A 15,700-nucleotide genomic window follows, 5' to 3' on the forward strand; every position below is an offset into this window, starting at 1 on the left:
TTTCTCCCTTGATTTCAAAAAAGTTAAAAAAAAAAACACTGCACCAAAACAAGATGGGGCCTCACCAATATGAGATACAGTTTGAGAATTAGGCAGAGTATTATTTACTTCTAGACAACTTTGGCTAGTGTTTGTTGAATTTTTAAACTATAATGTACTTTCTTTCCCTCTCACTTTAAGCAAGTTTTACTTTGGGAAGATGCTCGGAATATATGGTATTTTGTTTGCTTTTGATTTGCACAATTTTAAAAGAGGAAAAGAATTTGTAGACTTAGAAAGAGATTTAGTTCTTTACAATGTAAGCCCTATCTCCACAGTGCCTCTCTTTTTCACTTCCTTCTCCTCTCAGAAGCAAGCAATTCACGACCACACCACCTCAGGCCTTTCCTTATGCAGAGTTGTTTCACGAGTAAGGGCAAGGATTTTGCCTAACCTGTTCGTCCTATTTCAGACCCCACTTGCTTCATAGATCTTGTCTTCATCGTGGACAGCTCTGAAAGTTTTAAAATTTTTCTCTTTGACAAACAGAAAGATTCTGTAGATAGCTTGAGTGACAAGACTTTTCAATTGACCTCGGTTGGCTCCTTGAAATATGACATCAAACTGGCAGCCCTTCGGTTTAGCAGCTCTGTCCAAATTGATCCACCTTTTTCTTCTTGGAAGGATCTACAGACTTTTAAACAGAGGGTCAAGTCTATGAATTTAATTGGGCAAGGTACTTTCTCTTATTATGCCATCGCCAATGTCACGAGGGTACTTAAGAGAGAAGGGTGCAAAGATGGTTTGAAAGTGGCTTTGCTGATGACTGATGGCATCGACCATCCAAAGAATCCAGATGTTCAAAGTATTTCTGAAGACGCCAGAACTTCAGGAATATTATTTATCACCACTGGACTCTCTACTCTAGTCAATGAAACCAAACTTCGTTTGATATCTGGGGATCCACCCAGTGAACCCATTCTACTGTTGAATGATTCAACCCTTGTAGATAAAATTCAGGATCACCTGGTAGGTACCTAATGGGTTGGTTTTGTATATATTTCTTACCATAATATTGATAATTTGTTTACAAATTCTGTAAGGATAGATAGTGGGTCAAAAAATGAAAGGGAAAAAAATCCACCTTGGAAATGGAAAAGGAGAATCTCTCCCATGTGTCTCTCTACTTTCTTGATAGTTTATACCACATAATCTGGGGAAGTCCCAGACTCATTCTCTGGAACTTCACTGTCAGCTACTGCTGAGGATTTTGGAAGGATTAATTTCCATTCATCCACCTCAGACTCCTGTTTGTACATCCTGGGCTCATTGAACACTGCTGACTTATATTCGATTTGTAGTCAACTTGTGGTCTGCTATATTTGTACTAAGTCTTCTTTTCCCATTACACGTGTGCAGGAATATTTTTTGACTGTTTGTCTCACCTATTGCCATATTATGCTCAAGTGAAGTTCACAGACTTCCACTTAAAAAAAAAAATCCCGGGCTTCCCGGGTGGTGCAGTGGTTGAGAATCTGCCTGCCAATGCAGGGGACACGGGTTCAAGCCCTGGTCTGGGAAGATCCCACATGCCGTGGAGCAACTAGGCCCGTGAGCCACTATTACTGGGCCTGAACATCTGGAGCCTGTGCTCCACAACAAGAGAGGCCACAATAGTGAGAGGCCCGCGCACCGCGATGAAGAGTGGCCCCCACCTGCCACAACTAGAGAAAGCCCTTGCACAGAAACGAAGACCCAACACAGCCATAAATAAATAAATAAATAAAATTTAAAAAAAAATCTCCTTGTTTTTTAGGTGTTAACAAGATCACCCAGTTTTAAATCAGCTATAACCTGCTGTCGCCCCACAGTTTCTCCCATCAAATCAATGAGTCCCACTAGATTGATCTGATTAGCTGTGTCACTGCTTTTCTTTATTGGTTGTGAGAGCCTTTCCTTGCTGCTAGGGAAAGCACAAGGCAAAGCAATCAAAACAAAATCCCTCTTCACAACATTTCTCAAGGAGGAAACTCCTGGAGATAAGGTGGTTGATTTAAGTGTCAAAATTGATTTTCTTAAGAATATTGATTTAAAAAAAATTTCTTGAGAGGTGGGCAAGGACAATGTGTCCTTTAGGTTCTGAGCACTCCATATGGGCTCTTTTCTATCCGTTGAAAAAACCGCAGGCCCCGTTTCAGAGTCTGTTTTTCTCCTTTTGTCCCTTCCCTCAATTCTTTTCCCAACATTACTTTGATTTTGTTACTCTCAGTTGTTTTCAGCATGAGATGCTGAGTTTTCCTTACCTAAATAATAGTGATCATGTCTTGAGTTCTCTCTGTGTATTATGCATTGCTCTGAGTACTTTACATATTGTATTTTATTCAATGTTTACGACAATCTTATGATGTAGGTACTATTATTATCTTCATTTTATAGTTGAAAATTTGAGGCCAGCTAAAAACCCTGGAGTCTGCATGCTTAACCCTGTAAAGTTATATTGAGAAGGAGAATAGTAACTATTTTTTATGGTTTTCTCAATTAAAATTGTCTTGAAACAGTTAAGGAACATCCCTTCTCCCAAGTTACTATCGTTTCTAGCCTTTTTTAACTTGGGCGTTAGGGGTAGATGGGGAGAATTCTGACTAGACCGCAGGTGATAGGCTCAGCTCCCAGGTACTTGGGGTGAATGCTTATGTGAGCATCTCTTCTGCAGGAAAGGGGAATGTGCTGGCTGCCTGGCTAACTGCCTAGCCCTGCCTGTGCCATAGTTTGAAGAGTCCTCACCCCTGAATAAAAAAAGTGAAGTTTCAAGCATGTTCAGGAGAGAACCCTGGGGTTGTGATGAGTCACCTGTTGCTGCCTGGAGAGGACACAGGACAGGCAGCTCCTTGTTTGTCCAGATGTGTCAGTCCAGGAGGTTCATACGCCCTCCAGACACACCCTTGCCAAGAGCTCCTGCCCAACTGAGAACACAGGCTGTTGGCAGTAAACCTGAAGCAAGACTGCTTGTTTCTGGGGAAACCAAAAAATGACTAAGCATCCTAATGACTCTGCTCTTCCATAGCATCCTGTGATTTCAGCTTATTTGTTCAGGTGGAAGCTCTGTGAATAAGCCACTTCTTAGAAGGAGGTGCTGCTTTCCAAACAAATTCCAGAATCCAAAGAGCTTATTAGGCTTTTCAAAGAAAGATATACCAAGCTTCAATGTTTCAAATTGCCATGGTCTAGGAAGCAGAACTTGACTTTTGATCAGACCATTGGAAAAAGTCCTCATCTAATCTGTTTCTATTACATCTGTAGTTCAATTTTTTTAAACTTTTTATTTTGTAATTATTATGCAGTTGATTTTTTAAAATAAGTTAATTCAGTATAATTTAAGTACACATCTGTGTCTGCTTTGAGTGCACATTTCCCTGAGTTTTGATAGATGTATACACCCATGAAACAACCAGCACAAGTAGGATAGAGAGCATTTCTATCATCCCTAAAAGGTTCGTTATGCCTCTTTGCAATATGTGCTTCCCTTGTCTCTGAGATACTGCTTATCTGACTTGTCATCCTAGGTTAGTGTACTTTCTAGATTTTTACATAAACAAGCTCACACCACGTGCACTCTTTTTGTGTCAGGCTTCTTACTGCCAGCATAATGATTTTGAAATGCATCTGGGTTGTTTTTTGTATCAGCAGTTTATTCTGTTTATTGCAGAGTAGACTTTAGTTGAATTTATGGACAGGAGTGTCCACAGTGAACAGATTTTGCAGGAGCCAAGACAAATCAAGGAACCACCACACATTCCTTGACACCTCTTGCAGGAAGTATCACATAAGAATCCCATGAAAGCATTTTAGTTCTGAATTACCCAAGAGAGACCTGATGATTCCAAGGTGAAGAAAATATTTGTGCTGCTATTTTATTATGATTTACATAACAGTATTGAAACCTAAGAAACAGATTCAAATCAATCTCCTGGATATATTACTTAGTCCTTCAAAAGAGCAAGAGAGAGTACATAGAGATTTTAAAAATTCTTTATCACCTTTGATATTAAAATTTTTAAAGTCTTTATGGGAATAAAGGTTGTGGCAAATTGGTCTCATTCTGTGAAGATAATTAAGCAAAACATCCATTTAGTGTATCCTCTCCTTCACATACAAAGAAAGGATCAACTTGATAATTTCTGTATCGTCTTTAGAATCCTAGTCTTCATTAATTTATTAATTGTGGTCCACTTCCCAGTTTTTCAAGGCTTCCTCTGCTTAGAGCCTTACTTCTGTTCTCTAAGACTTTATAATGGCTATTCTGCTACTGTAGTAAGCTGCAAATATTTTTTTTTGTCACAGAGTTTGTAATCCTTGCCTACTAAGTTCTTTATTCTCACCCCATTTGCTGTCATGCTAATAACTTTGACACCTTCCTCACATTTTCTCTGTTCCCTTCTCATAGCCTTGACCTCACGGTCACTCGCAAAACTGGCAATTCCATTCTAGCCTTCTTTTTTCACATATATGCCATCATAAAACTCTGACTCCATTAATAAAATGCCCCTTCTTTTGCTCTGGTGAGGTCCTTTCTCTATTTATATTTTTTCATTTAAACCAGTGGTCCACAACCTTTTTGGCACCAGGGACCAGTTTCGTAAAGACAATTTTTCCAAGGACTGGGGCGGGGGATGGGGGAAGGTTTCAGGATGATTCCAGCACATTACATTTATTGTGAACTTTATTTCTCTTATTATTACATTGTAATATATAAGGAAATAATTATACAACTCACCATAATGCTGACAGGAGGCAGGGCTCAGGTGGTAATGTGAGCGATGGGGAGCGGCTGTAAATAGAGATGAAGCTTCGCTCACTCGTCCGCCCCTTACCACCTGCTGTGTGGCCCAGTGCCTCACAGGCCATGGACCAGTACTGGTCCATGGCCTGGGGGTTGGGGACCCCTGATTTAAACTACAGTATCCACCTAGACCTTAATTGAACATGCCCTTCCCTCTGGCTTTGACCATATTCTCCCAGCTGTCCTCCACACAGCCTGCCTCTCCACTTAAGTGAAAGGCCTCACTACTTCCCAATTTGCCAGCTCTGTCCACGTGGGCCCTTCTGTCCACTCTTTTCAATGTCCCTTCTCACTGCTTCCTTTGTCTGATTGCCCACACTAGTCTTTATGCCTTTTTTCCTTATAAACTTTGACATATAGAACAGCATTCCATCAATGAGTTGGTCCTTTGCATTCCTTTATTCAAAATTATCCACAAAGTCCAACTATTCCAAGAAACTGTCCTGTTCCTCCCCCTCAACGCCCCCCGAGTCTAGGATCTCCTTCCCAAGCAGCTTGCTTTGCCATGTTTTCTATCACTGGGGCTTATAGGCTGTAAGTGCCCTTAGGGAACGGAGCTTTGTTCTTTGTTTCAAACAGTCTGATCTGTTATGTAGTTTTGAATCCATTTTTGTTTCCACAGAAATATAAATTCCAGCAAACACAAAATCAAATGAGTTCCAAAAATAATTAGTAAGTTGTGCTGTTATGGCTTTTAAGCCCGTGGCACATATTTTTAAAGGGTAATATGGCAAAGCAGAAATTGAATTTTCAAATGAAAAGCTTAAAAGGTGTAAAATTACACATCAGCCACAGTAGCAGTTAAATATATCAGTTTAAAATTGATAAGGATATTGCTCATTGTAAAAAGGTTGGTAAAGTGACACAACTTTGAATTTTTCCTTATTTTAGTAGTTATTTTCAAATATTACAATTTGACTTGAATTATTAGTTGTTTTATTGTCTCTTTTGAACTCCTTTCAAATTCCTTTCCTCTCTCTCCCTCCCAGAGGAAACCAAGTTTCTGACGTATATTTTAAATATTTTCACAATTTGGATCACATTGTATGTATTCATCTGCAACTTGCTTTTCCACTCAACTTTTTAGGAAATTTATCTATGTTAAAATACAGAAATTCAACTCATTGATTTAACTGCTGAGTAGTATTTTGTTTATTGATCCATTACACTATTGATGGATATTTTATTTCAAATTTTTCGCTATTAAAAACAATGAATGCTGAAATATACAAGTACAAGAATTTCTCTAGGGTATGTCTGGAAGGGATGTCAGGATCACAGGTGGAAGCAAGGACTTGTCCTGGGCAGCCTAGAGATAAAGCATGTACATTTCAACTTTCTAGGCACAGCCAAATGTTCTGGAGAGGGTAAAGCCATTTTACACTAAAATCGTTAGTTTTTCTGAGTTCCATTCTCCACATGACCTACTAGTTCTTAAAGATACAAGTATCTCATCTGCTTTCAGCCTGGGTTTACAGTGGCTAGTAATTTAAAATCACTGGGGCAGGGGATGATGGAGGGAGAGGGAAAGAAAGCCGTAAGTGAGACTGAATTTGGTAGACAGGGTCTGTGGCCAGAGTTTTACATCTCCCAAGACCATGTTGTCAAAATTTCTCATTTTATAGATATGGAAAATGACCTGGAAGGATATATGACTTGCCTAAGGCCAGGTGGCTAGATAATGGTGGAAACAGGATGAAAACCCTGGATGATGAAATTCCCAGCCTAAATTTTTCTCTGATTAAATCCCTAGAATCACTTAAAGCATTTTGCTGTCTCTTCCCTCTAAATGATTCATTTGATTGGAAATAGAGGTAGAGTAAAAACAAAACTAAAAGGATGCAGAGTCCTCCATAAAGGTACAACTCTGACTTATCTTTAGCTTCTTCATTACATGCTTTATTTTTAACATCTTGCAACAAATATTCTAGTGCTTTTTGCTTCCATCTTCTATTTTACCATGTGTAAATTACCCCTCAGATTCAGTCATAAGGCATTAATTTGACACATAACTTCTACCTTAAGAAAGCAATAATTCTATCTGTAAATGTAAGTTCTGTCCAGTGTTTGACTTCAGACACGACCTCAACCATCAGTGCTCTTGTCAGGTAATACCACACTGAGCTCGAGTAGGGTAGTGAGACCTACATATTGGACAAAAACCACATCAGGAATTTCTCTAAAATTATGAATTTAAAGTAGTTTTGAAAAATATTCTGGCTACTTCATTTCTGTGTGGTTAAGTAGAAAATAGCACTGAACTTTGTTAGGCAGCTCAGCCCAAGTGTGTGACCTTGGGCAAGTCACAGCACTGCGTCTCACGTTTCCTTATGAGAGAATGAGCTGCTGGACCGCATTGACTTGTAAGGCTCATTAATATTTCATGAAATTATCACCCTAAAATTTATGTTTTAATGCTGAAAAATAAGTGCATATCTGTAAAGGAATAGAAAAATAGAGAAGAGAAAATACACAATTACATATTCTGCCAAAGTCTGTAAATAAAAGTGAGAAATTTCTTATTATGGCTGATTAAGCTTGTAGCCAAACTATGGAGATTACAGAGCTGATAAAAAAGAAACAAGAGATAAAACATAGGATGCAAAAGGATAAAATTTCTAGAAAAAATTACTTTTAATGAATGCTAGTGCCCTTCATGTCTTCTATTAGTAGACGGCTCAGAGTGCTCCTTGGGTTGTTGGCTGCGGCTTTATTGATTTTACAAGGTTAAAAAGGCTGAATTGCTATTTTTCTTGGAAATTGCATATCCCATAGGGAATGATTAAGGTTAATAAGAAGCTGGAAGCAGAACCATGAATTGAGTTAATATTTCATTCTTTTTTCCCTCCTAGGATATCTTATTTGAAAAGAAGGTAAGCACCACATGCTGTGATTACTATGAATTACTCTAAAAGCTCACATAGGCAAACCAGCATTATAATTCACATTAGAAGATAAGGTGTGACTAAATAAAAATGCTTATTTCTTTTTAAAATGAGCCACTCTATTTTGAGGCAGCCATTTGATTTATTTTATGTCACCATATCCACTGCAGGTTGGAAATTTTAGAAAAAGTAGGAAATATTTAAACGATTTTAGAGAGTGATTTTAGAAATCAATGATAACCAGACAACATAGTTTTTGCTGACTTTGATATGACTTCCTTTTTTCTAATTGTGTCTCAATATCTGCTACTTATGGGGGTCCTCCACTCTAGGAACTGTGCCTTGTGTTGGCCAGGGTTAGGCAGTGTTGCTGGCTAAGGGACAGGGCTTAGAGTTGCCCCCTGCTGCCTGGTGGCTGACTGAGTTTATTCTCCCTGTTGGTGGCAACCAGACCAAGTGACAAAGGAAGCCAGCCAATATCGATTGGACAGTACTCAGCACAATAGATGACCATCAGCTTGCTGAGGACTGCTCTACTGGATGTGTGTTTCTGGGCAAAGAGTTTGGAACATCTGAACTTTGTTCGATAAACTGATTCTTTAACATTAGGAGTATCACATAAAATAATAGGAGCCAACCAAAGCTTGTAGAGCACTATGTTTCATTATTTTATATGCCATTAAGACAGATTAAAAAAAAACCCTCTGGGGCTTCTCTGGTGGCGCAGTGGTTGAGAGTCCGCCTGCCGATGCAGGGGACACGGGTTCGTGCCCCGGTCCGGGAGGATCCCACATGCCGCGGAGCGGCTGGGCCCGTGAGCCATGACCGCTGAGCCTGCGCGTCTGGAGCCTGTGCTCCGCAATGGGAGAGGCCACAACAGTGAGAGGCCCGCGTACCACAAAAACAAACAAACAAACAAACGAAAAACCCTCTGTCAATTAAACTATGATACAGTACCTTCTTATGAATTACAATTTTTCATTTTACACTATGGCAAGAGTCCTTTTAGATTTATTTAGATATAGATTTTTAAATCCTATTATTACTTCTGTGCATACAGATAAGGGAAAATATAAGCAAACTAAATTGGTTATTTCTAAAACTTCTTCACATTCAAAGTTGAAATCCTCTAAATCACTTTTTGTCTCAGAGTCATTATTGGCTTTTCTACACGATACCAGCTCCTGTGCCACCCAAAGCGTTGGTGATGCAGTATTTCTTCAAGTGCTCTTGTTTTATCTCTGGAGCTTTATTCCATCTCATTCTGGAAGCACTGAAGTGCATGCGCAGAAAATACCAGCTTCATCTTGGTTGGGCCTGACTTATTTAATATGCATTCTGGTTTCAAAGATGTGAAAATAAGGAAAAATATGCATCTTAGAATTGATAAAATATGGTATAAGTCAAATTTTTTCCTTTTTTTGAGCAAAGGAGTATTTGGTGTTTGTATATTATTGAGCCTGGATGTGTTGTATAGAAGAGAAACAGCAGAATTTCCCAAAGTCCACTGAAAATGTTTATTTTTCCATTTTAACTGGCAAATGATGTTATACATAAATTTTTAATGGGAGGTCTATTTTATTTAACCCTGGCAACATTTAATAATACTTTATTAGCTAGGTCTTCCCAGATCAGAGTTTTCCTGGAAAAATTTAATAGGGAGAGCAAAAGCTCCATATATTTGCAAGGTAAAGTTTCTTCAAAGAGTGCTCCATTTAGTTGTGTACAGAATGAGATTTAAAATGCTATATTTCACTGAGTGTTAATATTGTGTTTCATTATTGCTTTAGTGTGAACGCAAGATTTGTGAATGTGAGAAGGGGGATCCAGGAGACCCAGGGCCTCCTGTGAGTATATTTCTGTTTTGAACTTAGGGTCAAGTCCTAGCAATGATAGCTCTGCCCTGAAAACACTGGGCTACTTTGTGCTGTTGAAAAGCAGTTGTGTGCAAATAGCAGCAAAAACAGAAACGCTGTTCCTTTCTTTTATTCCTAAAGGGATACATTCTGTCCTTAGAAATAAGCTTGAGATTTTACTGAACTGAATTGAGGGCAGATTTGGTTTAAAATGACGACGTTCTTCCCACGAAGGATATTTCAGCATCACTTCTGATGCAACAATTGAAGCTAGAATTTCTCAGTACTGAAGTGAAAATTTAGAGAAAGAGCTCATACAAATCCTCAGTGCTCTAGGCAAAGCTTTATCCTACTTCCACCTAGAAACAAGTGACCTCTCCAGAAATTAACTGTGTCTTCACACTTAGCCAAGTGCAACCCCAGAATGCCTTGTGGGGAGGAAGCTTGTCAGGAAGCTCTGGGAATTAGAGTGAATTGCGTGAAATGGAAGACACCACTTGGCAAACAAAGGTAAAGGGCAGGATTTACTAAGATGATTCAATACTTGAAAAGATAATCCCCAAAGGAGTGCTTCTTTTATATTCTGCCCTAATATCTGGTAGGTGCCACGTCTGTACCGGGAAGGCATTGGAAACGACATCACAATGACTGGAGATGCTGAATGTTTCTCTAACAGACACCTTCAGGTGCCTCCACGCTGCTGCTTCAGTTTTCTATTTACTTCTGTGATTTCAAACCTTAGAAGTCAAAAGCCCTGTGGAAATATTTCACAAAAATTCATCGATAATGTTTTTGAACTGATGCTTATATTTGGGGCAGGGAGGGGAATGTGTACAGTGAATTTCTTAAGACTATAACACATTTTCCCTTGAGTCTTGGGTCCAAAGCCTATACTTTTTCAAATCATTCTACTAATCAAGGCATTAGAAAGAGGGAGTGTTTGTCTTTTTTTTCTTCAAAATACAAGTTAGATACATTACATGATAATGTGGCAGTCAGTAGAAGCTGATTTTGGCCAAAGCAAAGGTTTAACTTTCCCTTCCTATAAAGTCTTAGTTTATACTTATTACACCAAGAGATTGCCAGGGAAGGTTTGCTTGGGATATTCAATTACATTTTAGAATAAACAGTAAAAAGAAACCTTACAACTGCTGAGCTAATCTGACAATTTCAGTCCCTTAATATTGTTGGAAGAGATTACTGTACCATGTTTTAATAAGGATAGCCATAGAAATATGTTATTTAAAATTTATTGAGTGTTCCCAAAACCAGTTCACAGAAAAGTGAGATTTTTGGTGGTTTGAGAATAGGAAAATAAAATGCCTTTCTAGAATAGGATTGAAGAACTCTCTTCTTCCATCTTTTGAGATTCTCTCTTGGACATCAGGGATAGAGAGACATTATCTTTTTTGAGCAAATCTAGAGAATCTGCCATTTTAAGACTGTGCCGTCTTCCTGGTGTGTAGTAAGGGAAAATAGAGTTGAATCTCTGCTTGGTAAGTAAAGTGTTTTTTACAATCTTCTCTAATTTTATGGAATGACGCCGATCAGAAATTAATGTAAGGTGTAGGAAACTAATAGAATACCTGGCTCCATATAATCTTTTTTCCCTTTGCCTTCAGGGTACACATGGAAACCCAGGTATCAAAGGTGAGTGAAGACCTAAAGGAAACCTGGTAAATGAATAAACAGCTTTCACTTAAACCAGTGTATCGCCTTCTAGGTCTACTTAAATAACAAAAATTAAAAAAACAAAGGATTGTAATATATGCCAATGCCAAAAACCTGATGATTCCCACGAAGAATACAGGCCATTTACTTCCTACATCATCTGTCTGGTTTGTGTAAGCTTGTATTTACAAATTCTGAGAAACATATGACCATTTTAGTCAATAAGTTCAGGAAACCTAGGGAGCTGAATAAAGAGAAACTTGTTCTAAATAATGGTGGCCTAAATTAATTACTACAATGTTCCACGAATCACTAATACATATTCCAAAACAGATTGCTATTGACACTTGTATTTTTTATGGATTCACTTGATGGGTAACTCACCTACAATAACAATAGGAAAAACACCAGATTGTCTCTTACTCCCAAACCAAGTTCAGGCATTTCCCCAATTCTTTTCTTTGTGTACTCATCAAAAAAATCCTAGATTAATTTAAAAAAAATCATATCATTGTTGGGATGATGGTCTTCCAAGTTCAAGAGCAACAGAAGGAATCATAGGAGAGAGATTAGCAGATGTAACCATGTGAAAATTTGAGGAAAATTCATATATAATGAAAAATAATAATTAAAATAAAGAGGAAAAATATAGGGAAATGTTTATGTCAAAATACAATGGACATTGGGTTAATTGCTATAGTACATAAAGACTTTATAGAATAGGTGAGAAACTAATAATTAAATGGTCAAAGGACACAAACAATTTTCAAGAGAGGAAATAAATCCAGTGAAAAAAGAAATAGAAAAATGTTTAATTTCACTGGATGATGAATGAAATTTAAAGACAGACAACGAGGTACCCTTTACTACTAATTATTCACATTTTAGAAACTTTGGACTCAAGGGTGTTGGGTTGTTTTTTGCAAGGGAGGGGAGTAATTTTCTAGTTCACGGAGTTTGTTTTTTTTTGTATTTTAAATTATAAAAAACATTTCTTATAGCACTTAACACAGCAATATTAAAACAATAATAACTAGTGATAGCAATGTGGTGATGAAACTGGTTTCCCCTTCATTGCAAAGGTAACCTGGCACAAACACACAAACATTTTTGGAAGCAATCAGGCACTATAAGAAGCATTTAAATATTCAAAATTTTAATGCCAGTAACTCCATTTCTGAGAATATGTTTAGGGAGGTAATGAATAATATAATAAGTTAGGTACATGAAAGTATTTTTGCCAGTTGCCTGCTTGTCAAAAAAGGGAATGTAAAGCATCCTTGGGTGGCTTTACAACACACACACACACACACACACACACACACACCCCTACACTCACCCATTTGTATGGGTCCAAATTGATGCCATCATGTCTTCTTTCTGCTTTGTTAAATACGTGTTGTAAGTCTTTGCATGCATTTCATTTATTTGGCTTGTAATTTTGTGCCATATAATATATTTTCCTAAGTCTTGCTGAAATCAAGCAATCACTCTTAAGGACATTTTGGAAAACATTCCAAAGTCCCTTGGAGAAAAGCCAGAGTAGCTTGGCTCCGAGTGGGTACAATGCTATATTTGAGAACAACGGCCGTGTTGTTAAACTAGGATGCAAGTCTCGGCCTAAGCTGTGAAAATATGCCTGGATTCTGCACCCTATACATCTGGCTTCACTCCAAAGGGCAAAGGCTATCTGAGCTGTTATTTTCTCCCCTAGACTGCATGGTGAAAATGTCAATGGTCAAGGTCAAAGATATTTTCCCCATTGGTTTAACATATTAATCTGGGAAATCTGAATAGTGAATTTTATTGAGCAATCACTCGCTCTGCAGGGCCATGGAATTTTGACTAAGTTTTTTCTTGACACAGGGTGATGCTCAAAAAGGGGAACCGGGAAAAAGAGGCCCAGGGGTACGTACACAACTGAAATGCCTTCCTAAGAAAGTAATCCCAGGACACTAAGATTCTGTAATGGATCATTTTGACCCCTGCAGTGCAAGTGCAGAAATGATTTATGTCCATGTGTGCTCTTGATGGCTCAGACAGGCAATCAAACAGATTATGATCTTAGAAGTGGAAATGTGAGGAGAAAATACTCTGTCCAAAAGGAGTGATAATGGGACAGGGCAGTCCACCACATGACATTCCTTGATACTCAAGTTGAGATTTGTGAAAAGCTCAAATAAGAAAAATATTTTGCTTTGCTTCCTGTGTTTTTTTTTTTAAATAGAGTAAATTAAAATTCTGGGAGCAGAAGAATTACATAATCTCAACTATCCTTTTGTAAATCCAATTCTACAGGCAAAAGAAGAGATTGTTCTAGTTGATTTATTATCCCTAAAATTAGAAGATGTCAAGAGATGGTGTGAGAAATAATTATAGTACATTTCTTCTTTTGCATTGTCCTGGAGGACTGCAGCAGTATAGCAAATAGCAGAGAAATGTACAGTGACTTAAAAGGAGGCTGGCATTTCTCCTCCCAGCTTTTCCCCTTGGATGAAAGCCCAGGACTCAGACCCAGAGGTTTTAAAAATGGTTCTCTTGGTGTTTTTAATCAATTTCACGAAAAATTCTGATAGAAAATTTGATCATTTCAATGGAAATTCCTTCAGAAATTTGTGTTAGTCATTCAGGAAAGACTTCTTAGGTAGCTTATATATATAAAGCCTATTGTTATGTGAAAATTAAATTAAGACAAAGCACTTATTTTTGTGAAACATTCATTATCTCAGAGGAGAGGTAAAATAGCTACAATATGAAGTGGAATGTCAAAATATTGTAAAAATTTCACACATAAAGTATGGGCATTCAGAGGAGACCAGAGCTATCAGGGTAGGTTCTACAGGATGACCCCTGAAGGGTGTAGGACTGGGACAGGTAAAGACAGAACAGGAAAGTGGAAGGGGCAGGCATTCTAGATGGAAATTGCTGTGAGTAGCAACCAGAGGGAGGGCAAAGTGTGGGGAACGGTGAGATGGGGTGCCTAGGGAGGAGTATTGGCAGAGCGGGTGGTCCATGCCGGCTGGAAGGCTGGGCTTTGCAGGGTGATGGGCACCTCCTGAGAGTTTAGCTGAGGCGCATGGCCCAAGAGCTGTGGATTTGGAAGATTAATCTGGCCTGGCTCTAAAAGCAAAACTGAAGTGGGAACAAGCAGAAGGAAAGAGCATTTTGAAGAAGGTTTCTTGCTATAGGCTGTAGGAGAAGTAACAGGGTCATTAGCTAGAGCTGCTCCAGCCAATGTGAAAGCTGCTGGCCATGCGTGCTTACCGAGCAGTTGAAAGAGGCTAGCCAGAGTGGAGGTGTGCTGGAGGAATAGACTACACACTGAATTTTTATGAGTTAGTACCAAAAAAAAGATGTAAAATATCTCATCAATAATTTTTTAATATTGATCACATGTTAAAATGACAGTTTTTGGACCTATTGTGATACATACAATATATTATTAAAAATTAACTTCACCTGTTCATTCTTGCATTTTTTTTTTTTTTTTTTTTTTTCTTTTTGCGGTACGTGGGCCTCTCACTGCTGTGGCCTCTCCCGTTGCAGAGCACAGGCTCCGGACGCGCAGGCCCAGCGGCCATGGCTCACGGGCCCAGCCGCTCCAGGGCATGTGGGATCCTCCCAGACCGGGGCACGAACCCGTATCCCCTGCATCGGCAGGCGGACTCTCAACCACTGCGCCACCAGGGAGGCCCCATTCTTGCATTTTTTAAGTGGCTGTTAAGGAATTGAAAATGACATAGGTGGCTCGTGTTATACTGGACAGAACTGGGCTACAGTGGTGACAAAACAGAGAGGAAGAGAACATTGTGAGAACCAGGAAGGAGTAGAAATGAGGGGATGCAGTGACTAGCTCTACCTCAGATGTTCAGCAAGATTTACTGAGCACTTGCCATGCGCTGGGCCCTCTTTTAGGTGCTGGGGGTACAGAGGTGAGCAAGGTGGAGAGACCCTGTTTCATAAATCGTTCAATCAACAGACAAACAAGTGAGTAAGAACTCCAGTCAGTGAGAGGGTTATGAAAATATAAAACGGGGCCACTAGGAGGTCCTAGGCAGAAAGAGAAGGAAATATAAAAGCTCTGAGGCGGGAGCAAGCTTGGTGGGCCCAGGAAATGCAAAGAGAGACAGAGTTTGAGGAAGAGTGGCAAGGGAGATGAGGCTATGAGGCAGGCAGGGTCTAGATCATACAGGGCCTTCTTGGCCAGGGTCAGGAGAGTGGACTTAAAACTAAGTGCCCTGGAAGCTGTTGGAGGATTTTAACTGGTTGGATTAAAAAAATGGAGGGGGCAAGTTGAGAGCAAAGATGATTATAAATTTTGATTCTGTATGATTTGAAATATGATGGTACCATTCATAGAAATAGGGAAGTCAGGAGCAAATTTTGCAGAGACCAATGAGTGCAGTGCTGAATATCTTAAATTTGAATATTTTACAACTAGTAAGTAAGGTGCCCTGAAAGGAAGAAAG

General features: G+C 38.9%; 1 protein-coding gene across 1 annotated transcript in view; it reads left to right on the plus strand.

Moving 5' to 3' along the window:
• The window catches only part of COL28A1 (collagen type XXVIII alpha 1 chain), a gene marked incomplete at its 5' end in the record, with an annotated part of 152,152 nt that overhangs the window by 544 nt on the left and 135,908 nt on the right, over nucleotides 1-15,700 (plus strand). The window contains 6 exon segments of the mRNA XM_081243661.1: nucleotides 452-1,008; nucleotides 7,672-7,692; nucleotides 9,495-9,551; nucleotides 11,183-11,215; nucleotides 11,219-11,236; nucleotides 13,098-13,139. Of these exon segments, the coding sequence (XP_081099787.1) occupies nucleotides 452-1,008; nucleotides 7,672-7,692; nucleotides 9,495-9,551; nucleotides 11,183-11,215; nucleotides 11,219-11,236; nucleotides 13,098-13,139 (728 nt within the window).

Source organism: Mesoplodon bidens (genome assembly GCF_964165515.1).
Source record: "Mesoplodon bidens genome assembly, chromosome: 9".
NCBI classification, from domain to species: Eukaryota; Metazoa; Chordata; class Mammalia; order Artiodactyla; family Ziphiidae; genus Mesoplodon; species Mesoplodon bidens.